General features: G+C 49.9%; 1 protein-coding gene across 2 annotated transcripts in view; it reads right to left on the minus strand.

Annotated features, from left to right (window-relative positions):
* CHRNA2 (cholinergic receptor nicotinic alpha 2 subunit) overlaps positions 1-27,628 on the minus strand; it is a 124,762-nt gene that overhangs the window by 24,814 nt on the left and 72,320 nt on the right. The window contains exons 4-5 of one of the 2 annotated variants that reach the window (XM_088447537.1): positions 13,755-13,799; positions 5,055-5,164 (exon numbers count right to left, since the gene is read on the minus strand). In XM_088447537.1, coding sequence (XP_088303663.1) covers positions 5,055-5,164; positions 13,755-13,799 — 155 coding nt within the window. Of the gene's footprint in view, positions 1-2,984; positions 3,083-5,054; positions 5,165-13,754; positions 13,800-27,628 lie in introns of those variants that run through there. The other variant, XM_088447538.1, reaches the window with a different exon arrangement.

The raw sequence follows: 27,628 nt of genomic DNA on the forward strand, positions 1-27,628 counted from the left end.
AAAAAATGCGGAAACTATGATTTCTGTATTTATTATATAAATCCCCAATTCAGCAATGGGTTAATGGAGAAGAGGACGCAAATATATTCTACACTAATTCCCATCTCGCAGAGTATTACACTGTAGGGATCAGCCATTGCTCTCTACAGTGCTATTCAAATCAAAAACGTTAAATTACTCGATAAATATTTCCTTTATATAACGTCATCTCAGAATGGCGTTATATGAGGAAAATAATTATCCCCAAAACTGCAGGGACAGAGGGAAATTTTCCATAAGTCCCTGCAGGGTCTTGTAACTCCGCCCAGTCTCCGTCCCTGCTTTACGGTGACATGTGTATATAAACATTTTAAATATAAAAGCACATAAATATAAATGTACAGTATACAGACTAATATAAAGCCTGTGAGCACATTTCAATCAATTTAGACAGTTTTGACAGGCTGGGCGTTGGACTTTCACTCGGCGGTCACCGTAAAGCAGGGGCCAGTGGCGTCATGAGGGGGGTGCGGGCTGCCCTTTTATATTAGGTCACGCCTCCGGCGTGCAGGGACAGTCAGAGTTACCGGTGACGCCTCTGGCAGGGATGGAGACTATACACAAGCGCATTACTGAGTATGCACAGATGAAGAAACAGAAAGTTTTGTGTTCGGAATCAATGTCTTCTGCAACATCACCGGGACAATGTATCAATGAAGCATAAAGAAAATGTGGAAGAGCTGACATACTGTAAAATGTAATAATTGCTAAAAAAAAAAAAATCGGAACGATGTTGCCGGATAATATTCAGGGCTAGGCTACATTGTCACTATTGCTGAATAGAGCCCACAAAGCAGGAGAGGAGTGTGCGGACTTTGTGGGAGGCAGTGACTTGTCCACTCGTGTGGTTAGGTTAGTGTGGACAAAATGTCATATGACAGGGGTAGTGACATGATGTGAGGAGGGGAATGGAGGCAGCAGGAAGTCACAGACTGAGAGTTATATAGTGGGAGGAGCAGGGTCCCCCAGCAGCACAGAGTATATCAGGAGATGAGTGATGTGTCAGTGAGGATAGGGCTGCATGTGACAGGGGTAGTGACATGATGTGAGGAGGGGAATGGAGGCAGCAGGAATCCACAGACTGAGAGTTATATAGTGGGAGGAGCAGGGTCCCCCAGCAGCACAGAGTATATCAGGAGATGAGTGATGTGTTAGTGAGGACAGGGCTGCATGTGACAGGGGCAGTGACATGACGTGAGGAGGGGAATGGAGGCAGCAGGAAGTCACAGACTAAGAGTTATATAGTGGGAGGAGCAGGGTCCCCAGCAGCACAGAGTATATCAGGAGATGAGTGATGTGTTAGTGAGGACAGGGCTGCATGTGACAGGGGCAGTGACATGATGTGAGGAGGGGAATGGAGGCAGCAGGAATCCACAGACTAAGAGTTATATAGTGGGAGGAGCAGGGTCCCCAGCAGCACAGAGTATATCAGGAGATGAGTGATGTGTTAGTGAGGACAGGGCTGCATGTGACAGGGGTAGTGACATGATGTGAGGAGGGGAATGGAGGCAGCAGGAATCCACAGACTAAGAGTTATATAGTGGGAGGAGCAGGGTCCCCAGCAGCACAGAGTATATCAGGAGATGAGTGATGTGTTAGTGAGGACAGGGCTGCATGTGACAGGGGCAGTGACATGATGTGAGGAGGGGAATGGAGGCAGCAGACTACGATCAAAAACACCTTTATAGGAAATAGAGTGTATACATCCATTTGTTTTTATAAGTAACAATGGTACAATTATTTACATAACATTATAATAGAGCTGACAGTGCTATATCAGGGTATATATACAGTATGCTGCCTTCTATAGAGTTCATTCTAGCACCCTGCACCTGTCACAACCCGTGCAGTTCCTCTTTCCTGCCTGGGGTGTTGCTCTCTGGTGCTTCTAGCACACTCAGCTGATGCAACAAACTGTTGATATACAAAACCAGAGTGTGCTAGAAGCACCAGCGCAGAGAGCGACACCCACGACAGAAAAGAGGAACTGCATGGGCTGTGACAGGTGCAGGGTGCTAGAATGAACTTTGTGTACTGTATCTCATAAATGTGACATCTACCCAATGCATATAAGTGATATAGCCAAATCCACAGGGTGGACTTTAATATATATAGTATTTAGATAAGAATGCCATCAAAAGCGCCTGTAAAATTAAACTTATCTTATGGAAAATTACATTTTGGCCCAGGACATTATGTCATAGTTAATGAGAGGTCCTGCTGTGTAAATAGCGCTGGGTATATGTGTGAATGGCATGCAGGAGAATTTAAGGGCAGGTTGGTATCCGAGAGAATCCTGAGTTTGCCCCTATGATAAGTCCTATCTTTTATACTTTTACTTTTTTGCCTTCATAATACATCACATCCTCCTGAGGTGGAGACATACGAGATCGCTTATTATACTGTATAAATGATAGAGGACATAGAAGGGGTTGTAGAACCGGCACTGACTGCTGGGAGGTACAGAATTAGCTGGGGATGTAAGGGATAGGTGAGGAACATGGGGCGCTACAATACTGCCCTTACAGAGGGTGGAGGAATGACTGGCCCCAGGAACACAATGACCAGGAATATTTATAGCTGTACAGCCACAGTCACTCCTGACACAATACATATGCCATCATGAATTATGACGTCTACTAAATATCTAAATGTGCAGCACGCCCGAGTGGCGGGATAATTGCTTTGTTATGCAAAACTCGGACCCTGAATGGAACTGACAGGCTTCAAGGCTGCTCCCTCTGAGCGGAACTCATTAAACCTCTAAATTAATTTGACATTAGATAGATGAACAATTCATTCCTCCTAGCACAGAGCGGAAGAAAATTCTGTCATAAACAATATGCATTGGCTTTAAACATTTGACGGCTTCAAAACACACATAGACAAAAAGCACACACATAGATACAAAGAAGACATGCACACACACACACATCACACAATACCCTGGCTATCCAGATTTTTTGTTGTGGCTCAGTAGCCCAAATTTAGGTGTTGGATGCCTTTGGTGGAAGACTGAAGATAGTTGATTGAAGGAAGCTAAAGCTGCATACACACGTAAAGATTTTCTGTCCAACCATCCAACTAATTGATTGGTTGGAATGAAAATCTGGTAACGTATGGGAGTAACTGATGATCAGCAATTTGCTCCCAAATGCCGGAAAATGGACAAAAACTGTTGTTTGAACAAATTGTTTAGATCAGAGGTTCTCAAACTCGGTCCTCAGGACCCCACACAGGTCACGTTTTGCAGGTCACCCAGCAGGTGCACAGGTGCAGTCATTACTCACTGACACATTTTAAAAGATCCACAGGTGGGGCTAATTATTTCAATTGTGATTCTGTCAGGAGACCTAGAAAACATGCACTGTTTGGGGTCCTGAGGACCGAGTTTGAGAACCTGTGGTTTAGATCAAACATTTAACAAACTTGTCTGACGCCATTTTCATCTGTTTTCTGGCATTTACAGTAGGAGCAAATTGCTGATCATCAGTTACTCCCATACCTTACCAGATTCTCATTCCAACCAATCAACTAGTTCGCAGGTTCTCAAACTCGGTCCTCAGGACCCCAAACAGTGCATGTTTTCCAGGTCTCCTGACAGAATCACAATTGAAATAATTAGCTTCACCTGTGGATCTTTTAAAATGTGTCAGTGAGTAATGAGTACACCTGTGTACCTGCTGGGTGACCTGCAAAACATGAACTGTGTGGGGTCCTGAGGACAGAGTTTGGATGGTTGGACAGAAAATCTTTACGTGTGTACCCAGCTTAAGAGAACTGTTGGAGTTGCAGCCAGCCAGCAGTTGTGAATGAACCGGCCCAGTTTGAAGCCCTTGAACTTTCGGACGAACAAATTTAAATGTATTTTGCTGCGACCACCATCTGCTTTGTGCCTGCTAGGCTGTCAGCTCGAATTTGAAATTTGACTACAAAGTTAGAGTTCAAATTTGTTTTCTCGGTTCAGCTAAAAGATGTTAAAAATAAATTATAAGATATGGCGCTTTCTGCCTGTTCGAGATGGAATGGTTACAGTACATGTTCCAACATTTTAGTGCGCTAATAATTCCAGCTGTGCCCATTACAGTGACCAAATTGATGTTGTCGTGGAAAGATATTTCAAATACACTGTGGCCATTTACGCCTGAACGTGATTGGCTAGCAGGAATGTAGCTAAGTTGGTTTTGACTATGACAAGTTTGAGAATTAATGACAAATTTTTCAACTCTAGAACCATTTAGACCAGAGGTTCCCGAGAACTTCGCCATTACAGTCCAGATTTTAAGGATTTCCATGCTTGAGTCCAGATGGTTGAAACAAATTGACTGAGGTACTAATTAAAGCCTCGTACACACTGGACAATTTTTATGAAGATAACGATATCGTTGAACGATAGAACATTCAAATCGTCCAGTGTGTATGAACTGAATGACGAACGACGCGCCTTCCCGCAGGTCGTTAACGATATCCCCTGTACATGCAGCTCACTCTGGGGATATTGTTAACGATGCCGTGCTGCCAAATGCAGCATGCCCCCCTCCCCGCCGTTGTTCGTTGTTGCCGGAATCGGCAAGTGTGTATGCTGTTGCCGATGCTGGCACCCCCGCCGGGTCTTTCGCTGACGAGTTCGCTCTGTACACACATTGTCCAATGTGTACAGGGCTTAAGTTACCCGTGCTCAAGCAGGGATATCCTTAAAACCTGGACTGTAATGCCAGAGTTTGAGAAACTCTGATTTAGACAAACTGATTCAGGAACCACTTTGAAATATTTTTGGGCCTCTCTAGCAGGACATAAAGAAATCATTTTCCAGCATTGGTGTCCTAACTCAGATGTCCCCAACAGTTCAGGTTTTACAGATCTCCATGGTTGAGCACAGGTGATTTAATTAGTACCTCAGTCAATTTGATTTAACCACCTGTGCTCAACCATGGATATCTCTAATAGCTGGACTGTTGGGGAGCCTCTATCTAAAGTTTTACCACAGAACCCCTATGATTCTGGTTGGAACTTACTTATTGTACAGTACAATATCTGGAATCCAGATCATCTCTGAGGGTACCCGAATGGAGGTGACATTATCGTAGTCTGCTGGGTTCCACCGTAGTTTATAGTCGTTCCATTCCTGAGAAACAACACAAACAAAACCAACATTTTACTGACTTTTCTAAGTAAGTCCGGTCCGATCAGCGGCATGGACAAATTGGTATTTAGGAATATTGGGAGATACGTTTTAATGTTCGATAAGGAGTGGAAGGTTCTCTTCCAGCAACCATCAATCATAGGAACAACTGTATGAAACAAATCTCGAAACACAATTCAGAGAACAGAACAATGATTATTCTCATACTCTAACCCAGAGGTTCCCAAACTCCGCCATTACAGTCCAGGTTTTAAGGATATCCATGTTTGAGTCCAGATAAATAAAATTGACTAAGGTATTAATTGTAACCTGTGCTCAAGCATGGATATCCTTAAAACGTGGACTGTAATGCCGGAGTGTGGGAACCTCTGTTCTAATGGATGTTGCTTTTGATACGAATATTTATAAATGTACATTTTCATACAATGTAAGTAAATTTAATGCCCAGGATAAAACCCATTAGTGACGGTAACACCCAGTAAGATGCTTATTAGTAGCAGCAATGTACAGTAATATTCTTAATCGTAGCAATAACACCTACAATCAGGGGTTAAAGTGGGCCGGACGGTGTGAAACTGCGTTCCATAAGTTCCATTTGGAGGCGGTACGAATGCAGCCTCCTCCAGCCCACCATACCTGGCCAGTTATCCCGCACCACGGGGAGGCTTCATTTGCTAGATGCCCACTGAGATCTTGTTACCAGCGGGCGCCCCGCTCCTTCCCCACAGCGGCAGCCGGAGGCTGGTGTTCACTCCTGAGCTCCGGCCTCCGGCTCCCACAGTGGGCACTATGGGAGAGATGTCATGACGTCTCTCCCATAGTTCCAAGAAGCCGTCGGACTGGACTTGTGTAAGGGGCACTACTACTGGGAGCACTACCACTGGGGCACTACTAATGGGGGCACCACTAGTAAGGGCATTACTAATGGGGGCACTACTAATGGGGGCACCACTAATAAGGGCACTACTACTGGGGGCATTACTAAAAGGGGCACTACTACTGGGGGCATTGCATAGGGGGCACTGCATAAGGGGCATCACTACACTGGGCATTGCATAAGGGACAGTACTGCTGTGGGCATTATGTGTAAGGGGCACTACTGCTGTGGGCATTGAATAAGGGGCACTACTACTGTGGGCATTGTGTATAAGGTGCACTAATGTGGGCATTGTGTAAAAGAGGCACTACTGTGTGTCATAACATAAGTAAGGGACACTACTATGTGGTATAAGGTGAATCAGGGGCATTATCTACGGTGTGATGTGAATAAGATTGTGCTACTGCGTGTCGTAATTTGAATTGGGGATTCTTTTGAGTCCACACCCCTTTTGCTCCTTCGGTGCGCGCTGACCCTTTAATGAAAAATGCAGAGAGGGGGAGGGAGGGTGAGTTTCACCACATCTCTAGGACAACTTTAAGCACTGCCTACAATGGCATTTATTTGAAGTAATGCCAACAAAATGCCCACTAGTAACAGTAACATCCATCGGTATGACGATTAATAGCAATAATACATGCCAAAGAGGCTGCCCATTAGTGACAGTAATACCACAAAATGCTCATTAGTGGCAGTAATGCCAGGAAGATGCCCATTAGTGACAGTAATACCACAAAATGCTCATTAGTGGCAGTAATGCCAGGAAGATGCCCCTTAGTGGCAGTAATGCCAGGAAGATGCCCATTAGTGGAAGTAATACCAGGAGTATGCCCATTAGTGGCAGTAATGCCAGGAAGATGCCCCTTAGTGGCAGTAATGCCAGGAAGATGCCCCTTAGTGGCAGTAATGTCAGGAAGATGCCCATTAGTGGCAGTAATGCCAGGAAGATGCCCTTTAGTGGCAGTAATGCCAGGAAGATGCCCATTAGTGGCAGTAACATCAGGAACAAAACCATGAGTAACCACAATGCCCAGGATGATATATACTGGATGCATATTATAGGAAAAATGTATGCCCAGTAAAGTTCTATAAGTAATGTCATCTAGGATGCCTAAAACGTAGCAATCTTAAAGACCCCATAACAAAAGTTTGTAAGGGCCCCTATGTACCACCCAAAGATGATAAATGTATAAAACACTATGACAAGGAAAATGGGCCTCGCTAAGCTCTGGGCCCCATAACAGCCACACCCCTTGCTCCCATGGTAGTGACGGCCATGGCTGCATGACTTTATATGGGTACACATCCAACTCCAGACCAGAGCGTTGACACAATCCTACTTGAGACTTGGACATAGATTCAACACCCAATATATGGCCCCACACATATCCAATTTTGCAGCAAATCTCATGTCTGCATCTGCTAAAACAATCTACTGAAAGGATTGTGTCACCGTACACACTCTTCCAATATTTGGCAGACCAGCTGCCACTCACATGCAAGGCATACTTGCCAACTCTCCCTCATTGTCAGGGAGACTCCCTGAAATAGCAGCAATCTCCCTGTCTCCCTGAAGAGTCCAGCAATCTCCCTGATTGCACCTTACGCCCATTATGAAGCTGTTATATAAAAGAAAAAACAGAGATATATACATTCAAATGGGATCATTAGTGTCATTTCCCTGCATTGGGTATAGGGCACAATGATCCCTATGGCTACATGTATTTTCTGAGAAGTATCAGTGTGTTTTCATCAACAAGTAGATGTTACTGACTGCTTTGGGGCTCATTCACATGTGGATGTAAATCAATTTTATGACACGCCCCTCATAGGTGTTGCTGTCACAATCTCCCTGAAATGCTTTTTCAAAAGTAGGCAAGTATGATGCAAGGGCATAGCTACACTAGGTGCAGAGAATGGGGCTAATACAGGGCCCAGGCCGCCTCTGGGGCCCGGCCCTCTTCCTGCACCGAGTTACACTGCCATCTCCTGAGCCCCGGCTTTTCTGTTCTCATAGTGCTGCTGCAGGGCCTTTGGGCCCAGAGCAGATGTAAGCTATAGCCATTTCTAGCTGCTGCCTGCATGTACTGTGATGTCATACTGCAGGTCACAGCCCTATATAAGGGATGCCCAGATACTGGCAGCCATTTTGTGGCTATAGCCATCTCTAGCTGCTGCCTGCATGTACTGTGATGTCACACTGCAGGTCACAGCCCTATATAAGGGATGCCCAGATACTGGCAGCCATTTTGTGGCTATAGCCATCTCTAGCTGCTGCCTGCATGTACTGTGATGTCACACTGCAGGTCACAGCCCTATATAAGGGATGCCCAGATACTGGCAGCCATTTTGTGGCTATAGCCATTTCTAGTTGCTGCCTGCATGTACTGTGATGTCACACTGCAGGTCACAGCCCTATATAAGGGATGCCCAGATACTGGCAGCCATTTTGTGGCTATAGCCATCTCTAGCTGCTGCCTGCATGTACTGTGATGTCACACTGCAGGTCACAGCCCTATATAAGGGATGCCCAGATACTGGCAGCCATTTTGTGGCTATAGCCATTTCTAGTTGCTGCCTGCATGTACTGTGATGTCACACTGCAGGTCACAGCCCTATATAAGGGATGCCCAGATACTGGCAGCCATTTTGTGGCTATAGCCATCTCTAGCTGCTGCCTGCATGTACTGTGATGTCACACTGCAGGTCACAGCCCTATATAAGGGATGCCCAGATACTGGCAGCCATTTTGTGGCTATAGCCATCTCTAGCTGCTGCCTGCATGTACTGTGATGTCACACTGCAGGTCACAGCCCTATATAAGGGATGCCCAGATACTGGCAGCCATTTTGTGGCTATAGCCATTTCTAGTTGCTGCCTGCATGTACTGTGATGTCACACTGCAGGTCACAGCCCTATATAAGGGATGCCCAGATACTGGCAGCCATTTTGTGGCTATAGCCATCTCTAGCTGCTGCCTGCATGTACTGTGATGTCACACTGCAGGTCACAGCCCTATATAAGGGATGCCCAGATACTGGCAGCCATTTTGTGGTGATATTTTCTCCTACATTTTTCCTGCTTTATTTAATTGACTTTGGATAACGACTACTTATTAGGATTTTGGATTACATCTTCCAATAAGCTCCTAAATAGCAACAGAAAAATAATCTGAATAACATCTTCAGGTAGGGACTAGGAGCCTATTTATTAACATTATTTTTATAAATTGCTGCAGCCTCCCAGTAAAATTCGGTACTTCAGTGAGCCAGTTGCAGTCTGTGACTGCACGGGCTACACTGTGACTGGAGGTGGCTTCCCATTGGAAGAGCCACCTGCCAGTCACGCACAGGACAAGCAGCCTCAGGTGTAGGTGTCTCCTCCCCCTGGGAATGCCAGTCCGGGCTGCGATTAGCATAAAGCCGCTGCTCTCATTGGAAGCCACTGCTATGCCTTTCAGACAGCCCTACAGGGCTTCTCGGGGCTGCAAACAATGCAGTCCCCAGAAGCCGGTGTTATGCCCATGCGCGGCGCCACCACCGCTCATGCGCATGCTCTGGTCCCGGCGCCTAGCAAATTCATAGCGTAGGCGCCGGGACCCAGCCGGCCATGGCCAGACTAGCAGCATCGGCATATGACACTGCATGCAGGGGCGTAACTAGGTATTTGGAGGCTCCATAGCAAAAGTTTCTATCTGGCCCCTATGTACCACCCAATGGTGAATGACTGACCATGATACCTCATGTGCCCCTAGTTTGGATATCTAAGCTATTGTTCATATCTCAAAGACATCCTAATTAAAGCTGACATGCAGTTAATATACATAATAAGATCATTTCTTTTTCCTGGGGAATTCCAGTCATTACATTCCAAAAGTTCCCACTTTCACAGCGCCATGGTAACAATAATAATAATATATAATACTAATTCATGGCCTCAGGTCCATCTCAGCGACCTCCGTGAACTGATATTGGCACATACAGAAGACTGCCTATATTCTACGACCTCTCTGTGCCCTGTATTTCACCAAGCGCAATTACCCTTAATTTCCAATAACTGGCCAATAATAATGTACTAAGACCAGCGTCCAATAAATGAACCTTTTTAGAAGAAGAATTTCCCATCATTAATGTTCTTCTCTTGTATAAAACTCATTACTGTCATTTTCTTATTCATATTGGTAGATGGCTTAGAAAGGTATTATGGGCTAAACACTTTGATGCCGAGTTAATTTAAAATCGCAGAGAGTATTGTTTCTGTAGCTGAATAAGAACTGCAGTCATTAGGCGGCGGGAACATTGTAATATCACGTTGTCACCTCTATTATTGGAGAAATGCATCCACAAATCCTGTCATATGCCATTATCCCGCAGACAGACCATCAATGTCACTCACACCATCCTCCGTCCTCAGAGGGAAGCCTGTGTAATATTAGCACAGCCTATTAAATCAATGGGGTCATTTATCATTGTCTGGCAGCTGGCACTCTTCTGGATTTTGCAGTGAAACCACTTAATATCTGCATATTAGATAATGCACACGCGGTCTTGCGCCCATGGGCAGCGGAACTAGTCGTACACCCCCTCCTTACAGCCCTGATCAGCTTTCTGCGAGAGTAAAGACCGGTTGTATGTTTAGTTGTCTTGTTAAAGTTTCAAAATTAGGCATCCCCCATGGTATCTCTTATACAGTGACAGTGTGTTTTTTTAATTTATGATATAAAGATTGTAACGTTCACAGTGCCCTGCCAGCAGCCTCAGTGTATGCTTCAGCATATTGTTCTATATACGACTACTTGCTGTTCATATTGTAATTATTAATTGCATGAACCCGATTGACAATCATTTACACTTTATTCAAGCAGGATGTAGTCAATCTCCACAGCTATGATGCCGACAGGCAACGTGTCGACATTCTCGGAATGTCAACCGGTGAAATGTCGAAATTGTCAGAATGTTGACATTAGGGTTAGGCTGCGGAGGACGAGGTTAGGGTTAGGCACTAGAGGGTTGGTCAGGGTTAGGCCACGAGGGAAGGGTAGGGTTAGGCTGCAAGCAGGAGGGTTAGGCCACAGGGAGAGGTTAGGGTTAGGCACAAGAGGAAGGGTGACGGGTAAGGATTACTGTTAGGGATAGGGGAGAAATATCCACACAGGAGGATTAGAGGTCTGACCCAGAAGTCGCAGTCACATCACCGCCGGAACCCGGAAGACACCACTGGAGCCAACACTGACATCTGGAGCAGGTAAGTCACCGCTGTCGACATTACCCAACCCAATTCAGGCACAGGAATACTATGAATCAGGTGACTGCTGAAATCCATACAATGTATATAGGCCCTGATTAGGACCCGCTCGCATCCACTGGCTGCTCGCTGGGATGGTGGGCGTTTTTGTTTTTTTTATTCTCCGGCCACTCGCAAAGCTGTGGGAGACCACACACACATTGTGCGAGCGGCCAGGAGACCATCACGATAATCGCGACCATCGGCCTTGTGACGAGACCCTACGGTAGGGTCTAGGTTGCCGCAAGGCCGAGTGGACTTCCTGCTCTAATAGACTAGTGATGTCAGTAAGACCTCCCTACAAACGGCAGGCGTTCCTAAGGGAACGCCTGCGTTTGTCCAACCACCCACCCTACCCAACCACAAAACGGGCTGAGCTGTCACTCACCATCGACAGCCGCCCCATCTTGTTGCGAGGTCCGTAGCGACTGAACTTCAGTCGCTCGGCGGGGCTTGCGCTCGCACATGCGCAGTGCATAAACATTGAGCCGCTTGCGAGCACACAGTTAGTATCTAACCTTTGAGAGTGATAGAGTGGAGAAGTTGCCCATAGCAACCAGTCAGCGTTTGTCATTTTATAAACGGTGCTAGACAAATGACAGCTAACAGATGATTGGTTGTTATCTCTCTCCAAGGGCTCTATTTATTAACATTATTTTTACTAAAATAAAGTGAAAAAGGGTGTTTTCACACCCTTTTCACATTATTTTAGTTTCACCTGTAGTTACTATAGGGCAATTGGAGTAGAATTAGTAAAATTCTACTCCAAACCCTAGTATCAACGGGGCTTAGCGTCGGTGGGGGGTAGTAGTGGTGGTCGGTCGGCGCATGCGCGGGCTCTTAGTCGCGGTATTTTTTCCGAAAATACCGCGACTAGAGTGCGGATGGGATCCGCAGGGACAGAGCTTTATCGCAAGCTCTGTCCCTGCAAGGGATTTATAGTAAATCCCTGTGATATTGCCTGAATTCGCAATGCGAATTCACTCGGTAATATCACACTACAATCCGCATTCAATATGCGGATTGTAGTAAATAGAGCCCTAAGGATTGATAGTACATCTCCCTACTAGCGTGTGAAGTGTCAACAGAAGCGCGCCTTTGTACACCTAGTGGAGGTATGCAATCGGGAAGCCGACTGCCTAAATACCGGCAGCTAGCTTCCCGACTGTCTTATCCCGGCATGGGTGAAATGCCGGGCGTCTAGATGTAGACGCCCGCATTTCCCCGATGCCGGGAGACCGGCGCCCGGCATCACGATCGTAGTGATGCTGGGCGCCGCGAGCGGACAGCCGCGGGGGGGAGGGTTAGGTTTAGGGCACCCGGGGGGGGACTTAGGGTTAGGCACCCCCCCGGGAGGGTTAGGGTTAGGCTAGGGGGAGGGAGGGTTAGGGTTAGGCACCCCAGAGGGGACTTAGGGTTAGGCACCCCCCCCGGGGGGACTTAGGTTTAGCCAGCGGGGAAGGGGGTGGTTAGGGTTAGGCACTTAGAGGGGGGATTAGGGTTAGGCACTTGGGGGGGAAGTTAGGGTTAGGGTTAGGGGGGTTAGGTTAGGTTAGTCTATACTTACCTATCCACGATCGGGATTTCCAGCGCTGTCGGGCTTTTGCTGCTTCGCACTCTGCTCCTGTCGGGCTGCCGCTGACGGGAATCATGCGGCCGGCGGTATATCATACCCATTCCCTAGTGGAAGGGGTCCTGTTGGGAGATGAGAACATTGGGCCTGATCCAGAGCCGCTCGTTCGCTATTAGTGATGTTCGCACAACTGCGCATGCGTATGGGTCGTAATGCGCATGCGCAAACCAGTCATTGCGGTCGGAAATCGTGCGCTCGCAAAACAACGAGGGGCTGCTAATGTGATTGACAGAATGTACCGTTTGTGGGTGGTAACAGGGGAAGGTGCTTGAAAACGGGGGAGTGGAGATCCGAACGCAGGCGTGCCAAACGGTCAAAAGGGCGTTTAATGGGAGTGCACAATTAGTAAAGGAGCGTCATCGACCACGTCATTTGGTTGTCTTTTAGCCTGAACTGCTCGCAGTGATAGCGGTAAGAAAAACCTACCACAAGCACTGCGAGCAGTTCAGATGCCCTTCGATGTACCCGATTAATCTAATAAATAGCGGAGATGACGTGTGATGGGAACGGCAAAGGGGCGTCTTTACAAAATAGCGAGCGCATTTTTCATTCACTCGCTCAGACATAGAGGCGTCAACAAACCGCAAAGAGCGAGCGCTCAATTTAAATAGCCAGACCCTTTTTCGGAAGGACCATCCGCAAATAGCGTCCGGCTCTGAATCAGGCCCATTGTTTGGTCTTTAAATCTATTTTCCCCAGTAAACGGCCGGTTCTGTATAGCACACAGATGACTTGTACGTACATTCTTGCAGATATACAGTAAGTTGTGTATAGCCTACCTGCTTCAGCCAGACGTTTGTTGTCATCATTTGGTTTTTCTCATCCTGTGAAGGAAATAAAATAAAGAAATATATCAGCCAATCAGGAAAAGAATATGTGTCATTTATCACAATTGAAATCAGTTGCAATCAAGTTGCCCCCAGCTGGGACACAGCGAGCCCCTAAATATTGTACACAGCACAGTAACCCACCGCTGAGTTATCAGCCCTGTCAGCCGGTCCTGCGGCTGCCTGGGAGGGACAAGGAGTAATTGACGGAACCCTATTCTGATTTATGTCCCAGGCACCTATAGAACAGCATTGTTGCCGTTTGTGAAAGTAATTTGCTGTTCCCAGCATAATGAAAGGATTATCAGTTACAGCGAGCCAGGAGGGTCAAATGATGGAAAATGACTTATCTGTGAATGGAGGCCTCCATACACTATCTCATTACCCCGGTGGGTGCACCCAGCGCCATAAACAAATGACATAAACCTGAAGGTAGCAGCAGAGAATCATATTAATATTTATGGCTAATAATGAAAGGGAATTGGGGCTGTGGCTATGATATATATATTCCTGTGCATTAGTGTTCTGGGTCCAGCCAAGCGTACCGTCAGATGCCAGACCAATATTAATATCAACCGATTATTTAGTATTTTCTAAATGTACACGTATCATTGGCAGCGAGGATCCCTCTCTTCGCACTCGGTCCCGGAGATTTTAGTCACGGTATGGACCGTAGCCTAGCAACGAGCGGCAGGATGAATCCTAATCTGGATTCCTTTGTTATTGTTTAATTAGTCTGCATTGTAATTATTGTAATTGGCAGAATGTACAGTAGGCAACGAAGAAACAGAACTATAGATGAATCGATCTGATCAAAGGGTAAGATAAGCAATAAGAAACAGCGTTCCATTATTGGACACTTATCTGATCGATGACGATACTACAGCACCTTCCACTAGAGAGGATCTGTATCAGCAATGAAAGGGGGGCTAATACCTGTGTTATGTTTGCATGCAGGGTAAATACTGGCTGCTGTTGCATGTAGCCCGCAAATGCTGGACAGCTCTATTGTAAAATTGCAATTTAGATATGCATTTGGACACACCCCTCCCAAATCCAAATCTCTCTGCACATGTTACATCTGCCCCCTCTGTCGTGCAGCATGGTGTTACCAGATTTGCAAAGTTGTTCTTTTTTGCTTTACTTCCAATTCAAGATTAGGACTTTTATCTGTTACCAGCTGACTGGGGAGACTATTTGTTTTCTTTTGATAATACCATGTCTAAGGGTGCGTGTACCCCTGGCAAAGTGATGGACGTGACTAACTAAAATGTCTACTCAGCAGCGTAGCTATTTCTGGTTCTAGGCTACAACATCATGGAGTCTCTGTGACGAGTCCCATAGGAAGTAGCTTGGACCAAAAGGTAAAGTTGAGGTAATTTGCGAAGAGTCCCTCCTGGCTTTGGGTTGCCACAACACCACAGGGGTTAAAATTTGTGGGTGGCTGAGAGGGGGTGACAAACCCCCTCTCAGTTGGTGCCCCTGCAAGTGTCAACCTGGCCTATCAGTAATATGGTCCTGAACTCTGATTTAAAGGTACTGAGTTTATTGACCAATAACATTGCACCAAACCTCACAGATGTTGTTTTACAGACAGACCCTATTCTCCCACTACTCATGGCTGCTAGTGATTGTGCTTGGAATTTAATGACTGAAGGAGGAAGCTCATGTAAATCATTGCATTCTATCCATTTACCCAGAACCAGTGTCATCACTGAGATGCGAATATCCGGAATGGCTGCCTCCGCTGTGCGGGAGTGGCAGGTGCACTTGTTACACGGACAAATCAAAAAACAAACCGGAAAACATTTTATGTGGACAAGTGTAGTACTTCTGTATTGCCTGCTGGTGTCACTGTTGCTACAGATGTCAATTTGAAGAATTTCCTGTTGAACATACAGTACCAGGGTGCGGTCACCACAATCAGCATACGGAAACCGTACATAGGGGGAGAAGTATCAAACCTATGAGAGAGAGAGAAAATGGAGAAGTTGACCATAGCAACCCATCAGCGTCTAATTGTCATTTCATAGACTGTGCTAGATTAATGGTGCTAGAAGCTGATTGGCTGCTATGGTCAAATTCACCTCTATAGCTCTCTCCAAAGCTTGATACATGTCCCCTATAAAAATGAAGCTATGTAATAGCAGGACACTTTCATTTTGCAAAAAAAAAAAGTTTTAATAATTTGCCCATAGTCTGGGGACATCAGACTTAAAACTTCTGTCAGTCAAAGCCCAATTTTTCCTGCAAACAAGCCATCACTTGCCCTTGGAGCTTAATGAATCAGGGTGGACCTTGCTGTTTGAGTACATGGTAAATGTCCTCTTTACCAGTATGTAAAAAAATAAATAAATAAGCATTTTAAATATATGTCATTATTATGTCAGAACATACAGCCGTCTGCCAAACAGGCAATGATAGGCAGAGGTAATAAGTTATTTGCACATGTAAGCACTACTGATAAATAGCATGAATCCCACTCATTGCTTCTGTGCTGAAACATCATCAAGGTCGTTCTTTGTTACTATAATTCTGTGTATTTTCATCCTATCCATCTTCTTCATTTTTTAACTGAACATGACAGCGGTGAGTAAAGTCGCACAGCCCAGTAATTGATAGATTGCATGTGTATTGAGCGATGGGTGATTCATTTGATGTTAATCGCAGGAAATTCACGGATTCAGCACTTGGAGATTTGCAGAACAGGCACAAAAAGTCATGTCTCAATTAATGTAGAGCAGAGGTGATTTAATGTATGGGAAGCCTATGACAATAACATGGTGTAGCACGGTGGTGTAGGGATTGTAGGGGCACGGGTCTGTCAGTGTAGCCACTATTCCGGGGATTGGAGTCAGAATGACTCAGGAAAACAATACTTCTCTACAGGTCAATGTCACAGGAACAGAGAGGAGAATCAAGAGACACGCAGAATTAAGCAAGGGATTTAAAGGGTTAAATTCCATAGGGCAGTTAGAGTAAAATTGTGCAAGTTGCACATAATGGTAGCTTGAGGGTGGGGTTTGTTCCTTGAAGGTGGAGCTTACAGTAGAAGCAGGGGTGTAACTACCATAGATGTAAGGGGTGCAGCTGCTATGGGTCCCAGAGCTGAGGGGGGCCCACCTTCCTTGTCAAAGTTACATGTGTTCAGGCTCGGAATGGGCTGCTGTGGAGCCAGGGTATTCCCCGGTGGGCCCCACTGCCTAAGAGCCCCGCCCTGCATTCTGCAAGGGGAGTCCTCTAACATAAATCATGAGAGGCTGGGAGCCACCCACAGCCTGTAATCAATAGGTTTGCTGTGTTTTGCAAACCAGTAAACCTTTATATTGACTTCATTGATCCGAGTCTAGGCACTCAGAGGGGGCGGAGCCTTCAGTGTGGGGGCAGAGAATTCTGTGTGGGGGATGGAGCCGTCAGTGCCTAGTGCATGGTTGGGATCCTGTGCACTGCTGCATGCTGGGCATTCCTGTTGGTTGCTCAGGCAGGATGTCACATGGAGGTGGAGCTTCTGCCAGTGACATCATCGTGGGAGATTTGTACATGGAGCTAGGTCTGTACACCCAGACTGCTCCCTCTCACAGTGGGGGTGAGCTACATTATACAGTCTACCTTATTGTGTGCTAGCAGTCAGAGTTGTCACCGGCACGCCAGGGAGATGTGGGTAGAGACTCCCCTGTCATACGCCCTTCCCCATCATACTCCCTGTCATGCTCCTAACTGTGTTTGTATACATGTGTGCCTCCCCAGCCATTGACCTCACCGCACGTCACTGCTGCACAACCGAAAAGGTGGCCTAACATAAAGGGGCGTGATCTCATGAGAAAACCCTTCGGAGGCATGGCCAGCATCCCCGGTGATGATGAGCTGCCCCCGGAGGCTAGTACCTGCACTGCTGGCTCCACCTCTGAGACACTAGCCAAGTGTTGCAGGAGAATGTCACACTGCATTACCTGTCTCCTGTCACTGAGTAAGAGCTGGCATTTTGGCATCACCCCCTCCGAGGATGACATTTGGTGTGGCCCGCAAACCCCCCCACGCGCACCTCCATAGCGAAACCACTGCTAGCAGTTATCCCTGGCTGGCTGTGCTTTCTTACTTCTTTCTCTCTCTCCCCATCTCTCCATCTTCCCCATCACCCCCCTCTCTTTCTTTTATCTCCCCTTCTTCCCCATCTCTCTCACTCTCCCCCGTCTCCCCCATCTTTCACTCTCCCCCATCTCCCCATCTTCCCCATCTCTCACTCTACCCCATCTCACCTTCTTCCATATCTCTCACTCTCCCCCATCTCACCTTCTTCCCCATCTCTTACTCTCCTCCATCTCACCTTCTTCCCCATCTCTCACTCTCCTCCATCTCACCTTCTTCCCCATCTCTCAATCTCCCCCATCTCACCTTCATCCCCATCTCTCACTCTCCCCCATCTCACCTTCATCCCCATCTCTCACTCTCCCCCATCTCACCTTCTTCCCCATCTCTCACTCTCCTCCATCTCACCTTCTTCCCCATCTCTTACTCTCCTCCATCTCACCTTCTTCCCCATCTCTCACTCTCCCCATCTCACCTTCTTCCCCATCTCTCACTCTCCCCCATATCACCTTCTTCCCCATCTCTCACTCTCCCCATCTCACCTTCTTCCCCATCTCTCACTCTCCCCCATATCACCTTCTTCCCCATCTCTCACTCCCCCCCATCTCCCCGTCTTCCCCATCTCTTACTCTTCCCATCTCACCTCCTTCCCCATCTATCACTCGCCTCCATCTCCCCGTCTTCCCCATATCTCACTCTTCCCATCTCACCTCCTTCCCCATCTCTCACTCTCCCCCATCTCACCTTCTTCCCCATCTCTCACTCTCCCCCATCTCACCTTCTTCCCCATCTCTCACTCTCCCCCATCTCACCTTCTTCCCCATCTCTCACTCTCCCCATCTCACTTTCTTGACCCATCTCTCACTCTCCCCCATCTCACCTTCTTCCCCATCTCACCTTCTTCCCATCTCTCACTCTCCTCCATCTCCCCGTCTTCCCCATCTCTCACTCTTCCCATCTCATCTCCTTCCCCATCTCTCACTCTCCCCCATCTCACCTTCTTCCCCATCTCTCACTCTCCCCCTTCTCCCCATCTTCCCCATCTCTCTCTCCCCCATCTCTCACTCTCCCCCATTTCACCTTCTTCCCCATCACCCCCCCTCTCTTCTCTCTCCCTGTCTCTCCCCATCTCCCCTTCTTCCCCATCTCTCACTCTCCCCCATCTCACCTTCCCCATCTCTCACTCTCCCCCATCTCACCTTCTTCCCCATCTCTCTCTCTTCGCTCTCCCTGTCTCTCCCCATCTCACCTTCTTCCCCATCACCCCCCCTCTCTTCTCTCTCCCTGTCTCTCCCCCTCTCACCTTCTTCCCCATCTCTCACTCTCCCCCATCTCACCTTCTTCCCCATCTCTCACTCTCCCCCATCTCCCCATCTTCCCCATCTCTCACTCTCCCCCATTTCACCTTCTTCCCCATCTCTCACTCCCCCCCATCTCCCCGTCTTCCCCATCTCTCACTCTCCCCATCTCACCTTCTTCCCCATCTGTCACTCTCCCCCATCTCACCTTCTTCCCCATCTCTCACTCTCCCCATCACCCCCCCTTCTCTTCTCTCTCCCTGTCTCTCCCCATCTAACCTTCTTCCCCATCACCCCCCCACCCTCTCTTCTCTCTGCCTGTCTCTCTCCATCTCCCTGTCTTCCCCATCTCTCACTCTCCCCATCTCACCTTCTTCCCAATCACCCCCCTCTCTTCTCTCTCCCTGTCTCTCCCCATTTCACCTTCTTCCCCATCAACCCTGCCTCTCTTCTCTCTCCCTGTCTCTCCCCATCTCCCGGTCTTCCCCATCACCCCCACCTCTCTTCTCTCTCCGTGTCTCCCCATCTCCCCGTCTTCCCCATCTCTCACTCTCCCCATCTCACCTTCTTCCCCATCTCTCACTCTCCCCCATCTCACCTTCTTCCCCATCTCTCACTCCCCCCCATCTCCCCGTCTTCCCCATCTCTCACTCTCCCCCATCTCACCTTCCCCATCTCTCACTCTCCCCCATCTCACCTTCTTCCCCATCTCTCTCTCTTCACTCTCCCTGTCTCTCCCCATCTCACCTTCTTCCCCATCACCCCCCCTCTCTTCTCTCTCCCTGTCTCTCCCCCTCTCACCTTCTTCCCCATCTCTCACTCTCCCCCATCTCACCTTCTTCCCCATCTCTCACTCTCCCCCATCTCCCCATCTTCCCCGTCTCTCACTCTCCCCCATTTCACCTTCTTCCCCATCTCTCACTCCCCCCCATCTCCCCGTCTTCCCCATCTCTCACTCTCCCCATCTCACCTTCTTCCCCATCTGTCACTCTCCCCCATCTCACCTTCTTCCCCATCTCTCACTCTCCCCATCACCCCCCCTTCTCTTCTCTCTCCCTGTCTCTCCCCATCTAACCTTCTTCCCCATCACCCCCCCACCCTCTCTTCTCTCTGCCTGTCTCTCTCCATCTCCCTGTCTTCCCCATCTCTCACTCTCCCCATCTCACCTTCTTCCCAATCACCCCCCTCTCTTCTCTCTCCCTGTCTCTCCCCATTTAACCTTCTTCCCCATCAACCCTGCCTCTCTTCTCTCTCCCTGTCTCTCCCCATCTCCCGGTCTTCCCCATCACCCCCACCTCTCTTCTCTCTCCGTGTCTCCCCATCTCCCCGTCTTCCCCATCTCTCACTCTCCCCATCTCACCTTCTTCCCCATCTCTCACTCTCCCCCATCTCACCTTCTTCCCCATCTCTCACTCCCCCCCATCTCCCCGTCTTCCCCATCTCTCACTCTCCCCCATCTCACCTTCTTCCCCATCTCTCACTCTCCCCCATCTCACCTTGTTCCCCATCTCTCTCTCTTCGCTCTCCCTGTCTCTCCCCATCTCACCTTCTTCCGCATCACCCCCCCTCTCTTCTCTCTCCCTGTCTCTCCCCATCTCACCTTCTTCCCCATCTCTCACTCTCCCCCATCTCACCTTCTTCCCCGTCACCCCCCCCTCTCTTCTCTCTCCCTGTCTCTCCCCATCTCACCTTCTTCCCCATCACCCCCCCTCTCTTCTCTCTCCCTGTCTCTCCCCATCTCACCTTCTTCACCATCACCCCCCTTCTCTTCTCTCTCCCTATCTCTCCCCATCTCACCTTCTTCCCCATCTCTCACTCTCTCCCATCTCACCTTCTTCCCCATCACCCCCCCCCTCTCTTCTCTCTCCCTGTCTCTCCCCCATATCACCTTCTTCCCCATCTCTCACTCTCTCCCATCTCACCTTCTTCCCCATCTCTCACTCTCTCCCATCTCACCTTCTTCCCCATCTCTCACTCTCCTCCATCTCACCTTCTTCCCCATCTCTCTCACTCTCCTCCATCTCACCTTCTCCCCCATCTCTCACTCACCTCCATCTCACCTTCTTCCCCATCTCTCTCACTCTCCCCCATCTCACCTTCTTTCCCATCTCTCACTCTCTCCCATCTCACCTTCTTCCCCATCACCCCCCCTCTCTTCTCTCTCCCTGTCTCTCCCCCATATCACCTTCTTCCCCATCTCTCACTCTCTCCCATCTCACCTTCTTCCCCATCTCTCTCACTCTCCTCCATCTCACCTTCTCCCCCATCTCTCACTCACCTCCATCTCACCTTCTTCCCCATCTCTCTCACTCTCCCCCATCTCACCTTCTTTCCCATCTCTCACTCTCCCCCATCTCACCTTCTTCCCCATCTCTCACTCTCCCCCATCTCACCTTCCCCATCTCTCACTCTCCCCCATCTCACCTTCTTCCCCATCTCTCACTCTCCCCCATCTCACCTTCTTCCCCATCTCTCACTCTCCCCCATCTCACCTTCTTCCCCATCTCTCACTCTCCCCATCTCACTTTCTTGACCCATCTCTCACTCTCCCCCATCTCACCTTCTTCCCCATCTCACCTTCTTCCCATCTCTCACTCTCCTCCATCTCCCCGTCTTCCCCATCTCTCACTCTTCCCATCTCATCTCCTTCCCCATCTCTCACTCTCCCCCATCTCACCTTCTTCCCCATCTCTCACTCTCCCCCTTCTCCCCATCTTCCCCATCTCTCTCTCCCCCATCTCTCACTCTCCCCCATTTCACCTTCTTCCCCATCACCCCCCTCTCTTCTCTCTCCCTGTCTCTCCCCATCTCCCCTTCTTCCCCATCTCTCACTCCCCCCATCTCCCCGTCTTCCCCATCTCTCACTCTCCCCCATCTCACCTTCCCCATCTCTCACTCTCCCCCATCTCACCTTCTTCCCCATCTCTCTCTCTTCGCTCTCCCTGTCTCTCCCCATCTCACCTTCTTCCCCATCACCCCCCCTCTCTTCTCTCTCCCTGTCTCTCCCCCTCTCACCTTCTTCCCCATCTCTCACTCTCCCCCATCTCACCTTCTTCCCCATCTCTCACTCTCCCCCATCTCCCCATCTTCCCCATCTCTCACTCTCCCCCATTTCACCTTCTTCCCCATCTCTCACTCCCCCCCATCTCCCCGTCTTCCCCATCTCTCACTCTCCCCATCTCACCTTCTTCCCCATCTGTCACTCTCCCCCATCTCACCTTCTTCCCCATCTCTCACTCTCCCCATCACCCCCCCTTCTCTTCTCTCTCCCTGTCTCTCCCCATCTAACCTTCTTCCCCATCACCCCCCCACCTCTCTTCTCTCTCCGTGTCTCCCCATCTCCCCGTCTTCCCCATCTCTCACTCTCCCCATCTCACCTTCTTCCCCATCTCTCACTCTCCCCCATCTCACCTTCTTCCCCATCTCTCACTCCACCCCATCTCCCCGTCTTCCCCATCTCTCACTCTCCCCCATCTCACCTTCTTCCCCATCTCTCACTCTCCCCATCTCACCTTGTTCCCCATCTCTCTCTCTTCGCTCTCCCTGTCTCTCCCCATCTCACCTTCTTCCGCATCACCCCCCCTCTCTTCTCTCTCCCTGTCTCTCCCCATCTCACCTTCTTCCCCATCTCTCACTCTCCCCCATCTCACCTTCTTCCCCGTCACCCCCCCTCTCTTCTCTCTCCCTGTCTCTCCCCATCTCACCTTCTTCCCCATCACCCCCCCTCTCTTCTCTCTCCCTGTCTCTCCCCATCTCACCTTCTTCACCATCACCCCCCTTCTCTTCTCTCTCCCTATCTCTCCCCATCTCACCTTCTTCCCCATCTCTCACTCTCTCCCATCTCACCTTCTTCCCCATCACCCCCCCTCTCTTCTCTCTCCCTGTCTCTCCCCCATATCACCTTCTTCCCCATCTCTCACTCTCTCCCATCTCACCTTCTTCCCCATCTCTCACTCTCTCCCATCTCACCTTCTTCCCCATCTCTCACTCTCCTCCATCTCACCTTCTTCCCCATCTCTCTCACTCTCCTCCATCTCACCTTCTCCCCCATCTCTCACTCACCTCCATCTCACCTTCTTCCCCATCTCTCTCACTCTCCCCCATCTCACCTTCTTTCCCATCTCTCACTCTCTCCCATCTCACCTTCTTCCCCATCACCCCCCCTCTCTTCTCTCTCCCTGTCTCTCCCCCATATCACCTTCTTCCCCATCTCTCACTCTCTCCCATCTCACCTTCTTCCCCATCTATCTCACTCTCCTCCATCTCACCTTCTCCCCCATCTCTCACTCACCTCCATCTCACCTTCTTCCCCATCTCTCTCACTCTCCCCCATCTCACCTTCTTTCCCATCTCTCACTCTCCCCCATCTCACCTTCTTCCCCATCTCTCACTCTCCCCCATCTCACCTTCCCCATCTCTCACTCTCCCCCATCTCACCTTCTTCCCCATCTCTCACTCTCCCCCATCTCACCTTCTTCCCCATCTCTCACTCTCCCCCATCTCACCTTCTTCCCCATCTCTCACTCTCCCCATCTCACTTTCTTGACCCATCTCTCACTCTCCCCCATCTCACCTTCTTCCCCATCTCACCTTCTTCCCATCTCTCACTCTCCTCCATCTCCCCGTCTTCCCCATCTCTCACTCTTCCCATCTCATCTCCTTCCCCATCTCTCACTCTCCCCCATCTCACCTTCTTCCCCATCTCTCACTCTCCCCCTTCTCCCCATCTTCCCCATCTCTCTCTCCCCCATCTCTCACTCTCCCCCATTTCACCTTCTTCCCCATCACCCCCCCTCTCTTCTCTCTCCCTGTCTCTCCCCATCTCCCCTTCTTCCCCATCTCTCACTCCCCCCATCTCCCCGTCTTCCCCATCTCTCACTCTCCCCCATCTCACCTTCCCCATCTCTCACTCTCCCCCATCTCACCTTCTTCCCCATCTCTCTCTCTTCGCTCTCCCTGTCTCTCCCCATCTCACCTTCTTCCCCATCACTCCCCCTCTCTTCTCTCTCCCTGTCTCTCCCCCTCTCACCTTCTTCCCCATCTCTCACTCTCCCCCATCTCACCTTCTTCCCCATCTCTCACTCTCCCCCATCTCCCCATCTTCCCCATCTCTCACTCTCCCCCATTTCACCTTCTTCCCCATCTCTCACTCCCCCCCATCTCCCCGTCTTCCCCATCTCTCACTCTCCCCATCTCACCTTCTTCCCCATCTGTCACTCTCCCCCATCTCACCTTCTTCCCCATCTCTCACTCTCCCCATCACCCCCCCTTCTCTTCTCTCTCCCTGTCTCTCCCCATCTAACCTTCTTCCCCATCACCCCCCCACCCTCTCTTCTCTCTGCCTGTCTCTCTCCATCTCCCTGTCTTCCCCATCTCTCACTCTCCCCATCTCACCTTCTTCCCAATCACCCCCCTCTCTTCTCTCTCCCTGTCTCTCCCCATTTCACCTTCTTCCCCATCAACCCTGCCTCTCTTCTCTCTCCCTGTCTCTCCCCATCTCCCGGTCTTCCCCATCACCCCCACCTCTCTTCTCTCTCCGTGTCTCCCCATCTCCCCGTCTTCCCCATCTCTCACTCTCCCCATCTCACCTTCTTCCCCATCTCTCACTCTCCCCCATCTCACCTTCTTCCCCATCTCTCACTCCCCCCCATCTCCCCGTCTTCCCCATCTCTCACTCTCCCCCATCTCACCTTCTTCCCCATCTCTCACTCTCCCCCATCTCACCTTGTTCCCCATCTCTCTCTCTTCGCTCTCCCTGTCTCTCCCCATCTCACCTTCTTCCGCATCACCCCCCCTCTCTTCTCTCTCCCTGTCTCTCCCCATCTCACCTTCTTCCCCATCTCTCACTCTCCCCCATCTCACCTTCTTCCCCGTCACCCCCCCTCTCTTCTCTCTCCCTGTCTCTCCCCATCTCACCTTCTTCCCCATCACCCCCCCTCTCTTCTCTCTCCCTGTCTCTCCCCATCTCACCTTCTTCACCATCACCCCCCTTCTCTTCTCTCTCCCTATCTCTCCCCATCTCACCTTCTTCCCCATCTCTCACTCTCTCCCATCTCACCTTCTTCCCCATCACCCCCCCTCTCTTCTCTCTCCCTGTCTCTCCCCCATATCACCTTCTTCCCCATCTCTCACTCTCTCCCATCTCACCTTCTTCCCCATCTCTCACTCTCTCCCATCTCACCTTCTTCCCCATCTCTCACTCTCCTCCATCTCACCTTCTTCCCCATCTCTCTCACTCTCCTCCATCTCACCTTCTCCCCCATCTCTCACTCACCTCCATCTCACCTTCTTCCCCATCTCTCTCACTCTCCCCCATCTCACCTTCTTTCCCATCTCTCACTCTCTCCCATCTCACCTTCTTCCCCATCACCCCCCCTCTCTTCTCTCTCCCTGTCTCTCCCCCATATCACCTTCTTCCCCATCTCTCACTCTCTCCCATCTCACCTTCTTCCCCATCTCTCTCACTCTCCTCCATCTCACCTTCTCCCCCATCTCTCACTCACCTCCATCTCACCTTCTTCCCCATCTCTCTCACTCTCCCCCATCTCACCTTCTTTCCCATCTCTCACTCTCCCCCATCTCACCTTCTTCCCCATCTCTCACTCTCCCCCATCTCACCTTCCCCATCTCTCACTCTCCCCCATCTCACCTTCTTCCCCATCTCTCACTCTCCCCCATCTCACCTTCTTCCCCATCTCTCACTCTCCCCCATCTCACCTTCTTCCCCATCTCTCACTCTCCCCATCTCACTTTCTTGACCCATCTCTCACTCTCCCCCATCTCACCTTCTTCCCCATCTCACCTTCTTCCCATCTCTCACTCTCCTCCATCTCCCCGTCTTCCCCATCTCTCACTCTTCCCATCTCATCTCCTTCCCCATCTCTCACTCTCCCCCATCTCACCTTCTTCCCCATCTCTCACTCTCCCCCTTCTCCCCATCTTCCCCATCTCTCTCTCCCCCATCTCTCACTCTCCCCCATTTCACCTTCTTCCCCATCACCCCCCCTCTCTTCTCTCTCCCTGTCTCTCCCCATCTCCCCTTCTTCCCCATCTCTCACTCCCCCCATCTCCCCGTCTTCCCCATCTCTCACTCTCCCCCATCTCACCTTCCCCATCTCTCACTCTCCCCCATCTCACCTTCTTCCCCATCTCTCTCTCTTCGCTCTCCCTGTCTCTCCCCATCTCACCTTCTTCCCCATCACCCCCCCTCTCTTCTCTCTCCCTGTCTCTCCCCCTCTCACCTTCTTCCCCATCTCTCACTCTCCCCCATCTCACCTTCTTCCCCATCTCTCACTCTCCCCCATCTCCCCATCTTCCCCATCTCTCACTCTCCCCCATTTCACCTTCTTCCCCATCTCTCACTCCCCCCCATCTCCCCGTCTTCCCCATCTCTCACTCTCCCCATCTCACCTTCTTCCCCATCTGTCACTCTCCCCCATCTCACCTTCTTCCCCATCTCTCACTCTCCCCATCACCCCCCCTTCTCTTCTCTCTCCCTGTCTCTCCCCATCTAACCTTCTTCCCCATCACCCCCCCACCCTCTCTTCTCTCTGCCTGTCTCTCTCCATCTCCCTGTCTTCCCCATCTCTCACTCTCCCCATCTCACCTTCTTCCCAATCACCCCCCTCTCTTCTCTCTCCCTGTCTCTCCCCATTTCACCTTCTTCCCCATCAACCCTGCCTCTCTTCTCTCTCCCTGTCTCTCCCCATCTCCCGGTCTTCCCCATCACCCCCACCTCTCTTCTCTCTCCGTGTCTCCCCATCTCCCCGTCTTCCCCATCTCTCACTCTCCCCATCTCACCTTCTTCCCCATCTCTCACTCTCCCCCATCTCACCTTCTTCCCCATCTCTCACTCCCCCCCATCTCCCCGTCTTCCCCATCTCTCACTCTCCCCCATCTCACCTTCCCCATCTCTCACTCTCCCCCATCTCACCTTCTTCCCCATCTCTCTCTCTTCGCTCTCCCTGTCTCTCCCCATCTCACCTTCTTCCCCATCACCCCCCCTCTCTTCTCTCTCCCTGTCTCTCCCCCTCTCACCTTCTTCCCCATCTCTCACTCTCCCCCATCTCACCTTCTTCCCCATCTCTCACTCTCCCCCATCTCCCCATCTTCCCCATCTCTCACTCTCCCCCATTTCACCTTCTTCCCCATCTCTCACTCCCCCCCATCTCCCCGTCTTCCCCATCTCTCACTCTCCCCATCTCACCTTCTTCCCCATCTGTCACTCTCCCCCATCTCACCTTCTTCCCCATCTCTCACTCTCCCCATCACCCCCCCTTCTCTTCTCTCTCCCTGTCTCTCCCCATCTAACCTTCTTCCCCATCACCCCCCCACCCTCTCTTCTCTCTGCCTGTCTCTCTCCATCTCCCTGTCTTCCCCATCTCTCACTCTCCCCATCTCACCTTCTTCCCAATCACCCCCCTCTCTTCTCTCTCCCTGTCT

The sequence above is a fragment of the Taudactylus pleione genome, unplaced genomic scaffold (assembly GCF_031769625.1).
Source record: "Taudactylus pleione unplaced genomic scaffold, aTauple2 ptg000434l, whole genome shotgun sequence".
Classification (NCBI taxonomy): Eukaryota; Metazoa; Chordata; class Amphibia; order Anura; family Myobatrachidae; genus Taudactylus; species Taudactylus pleione.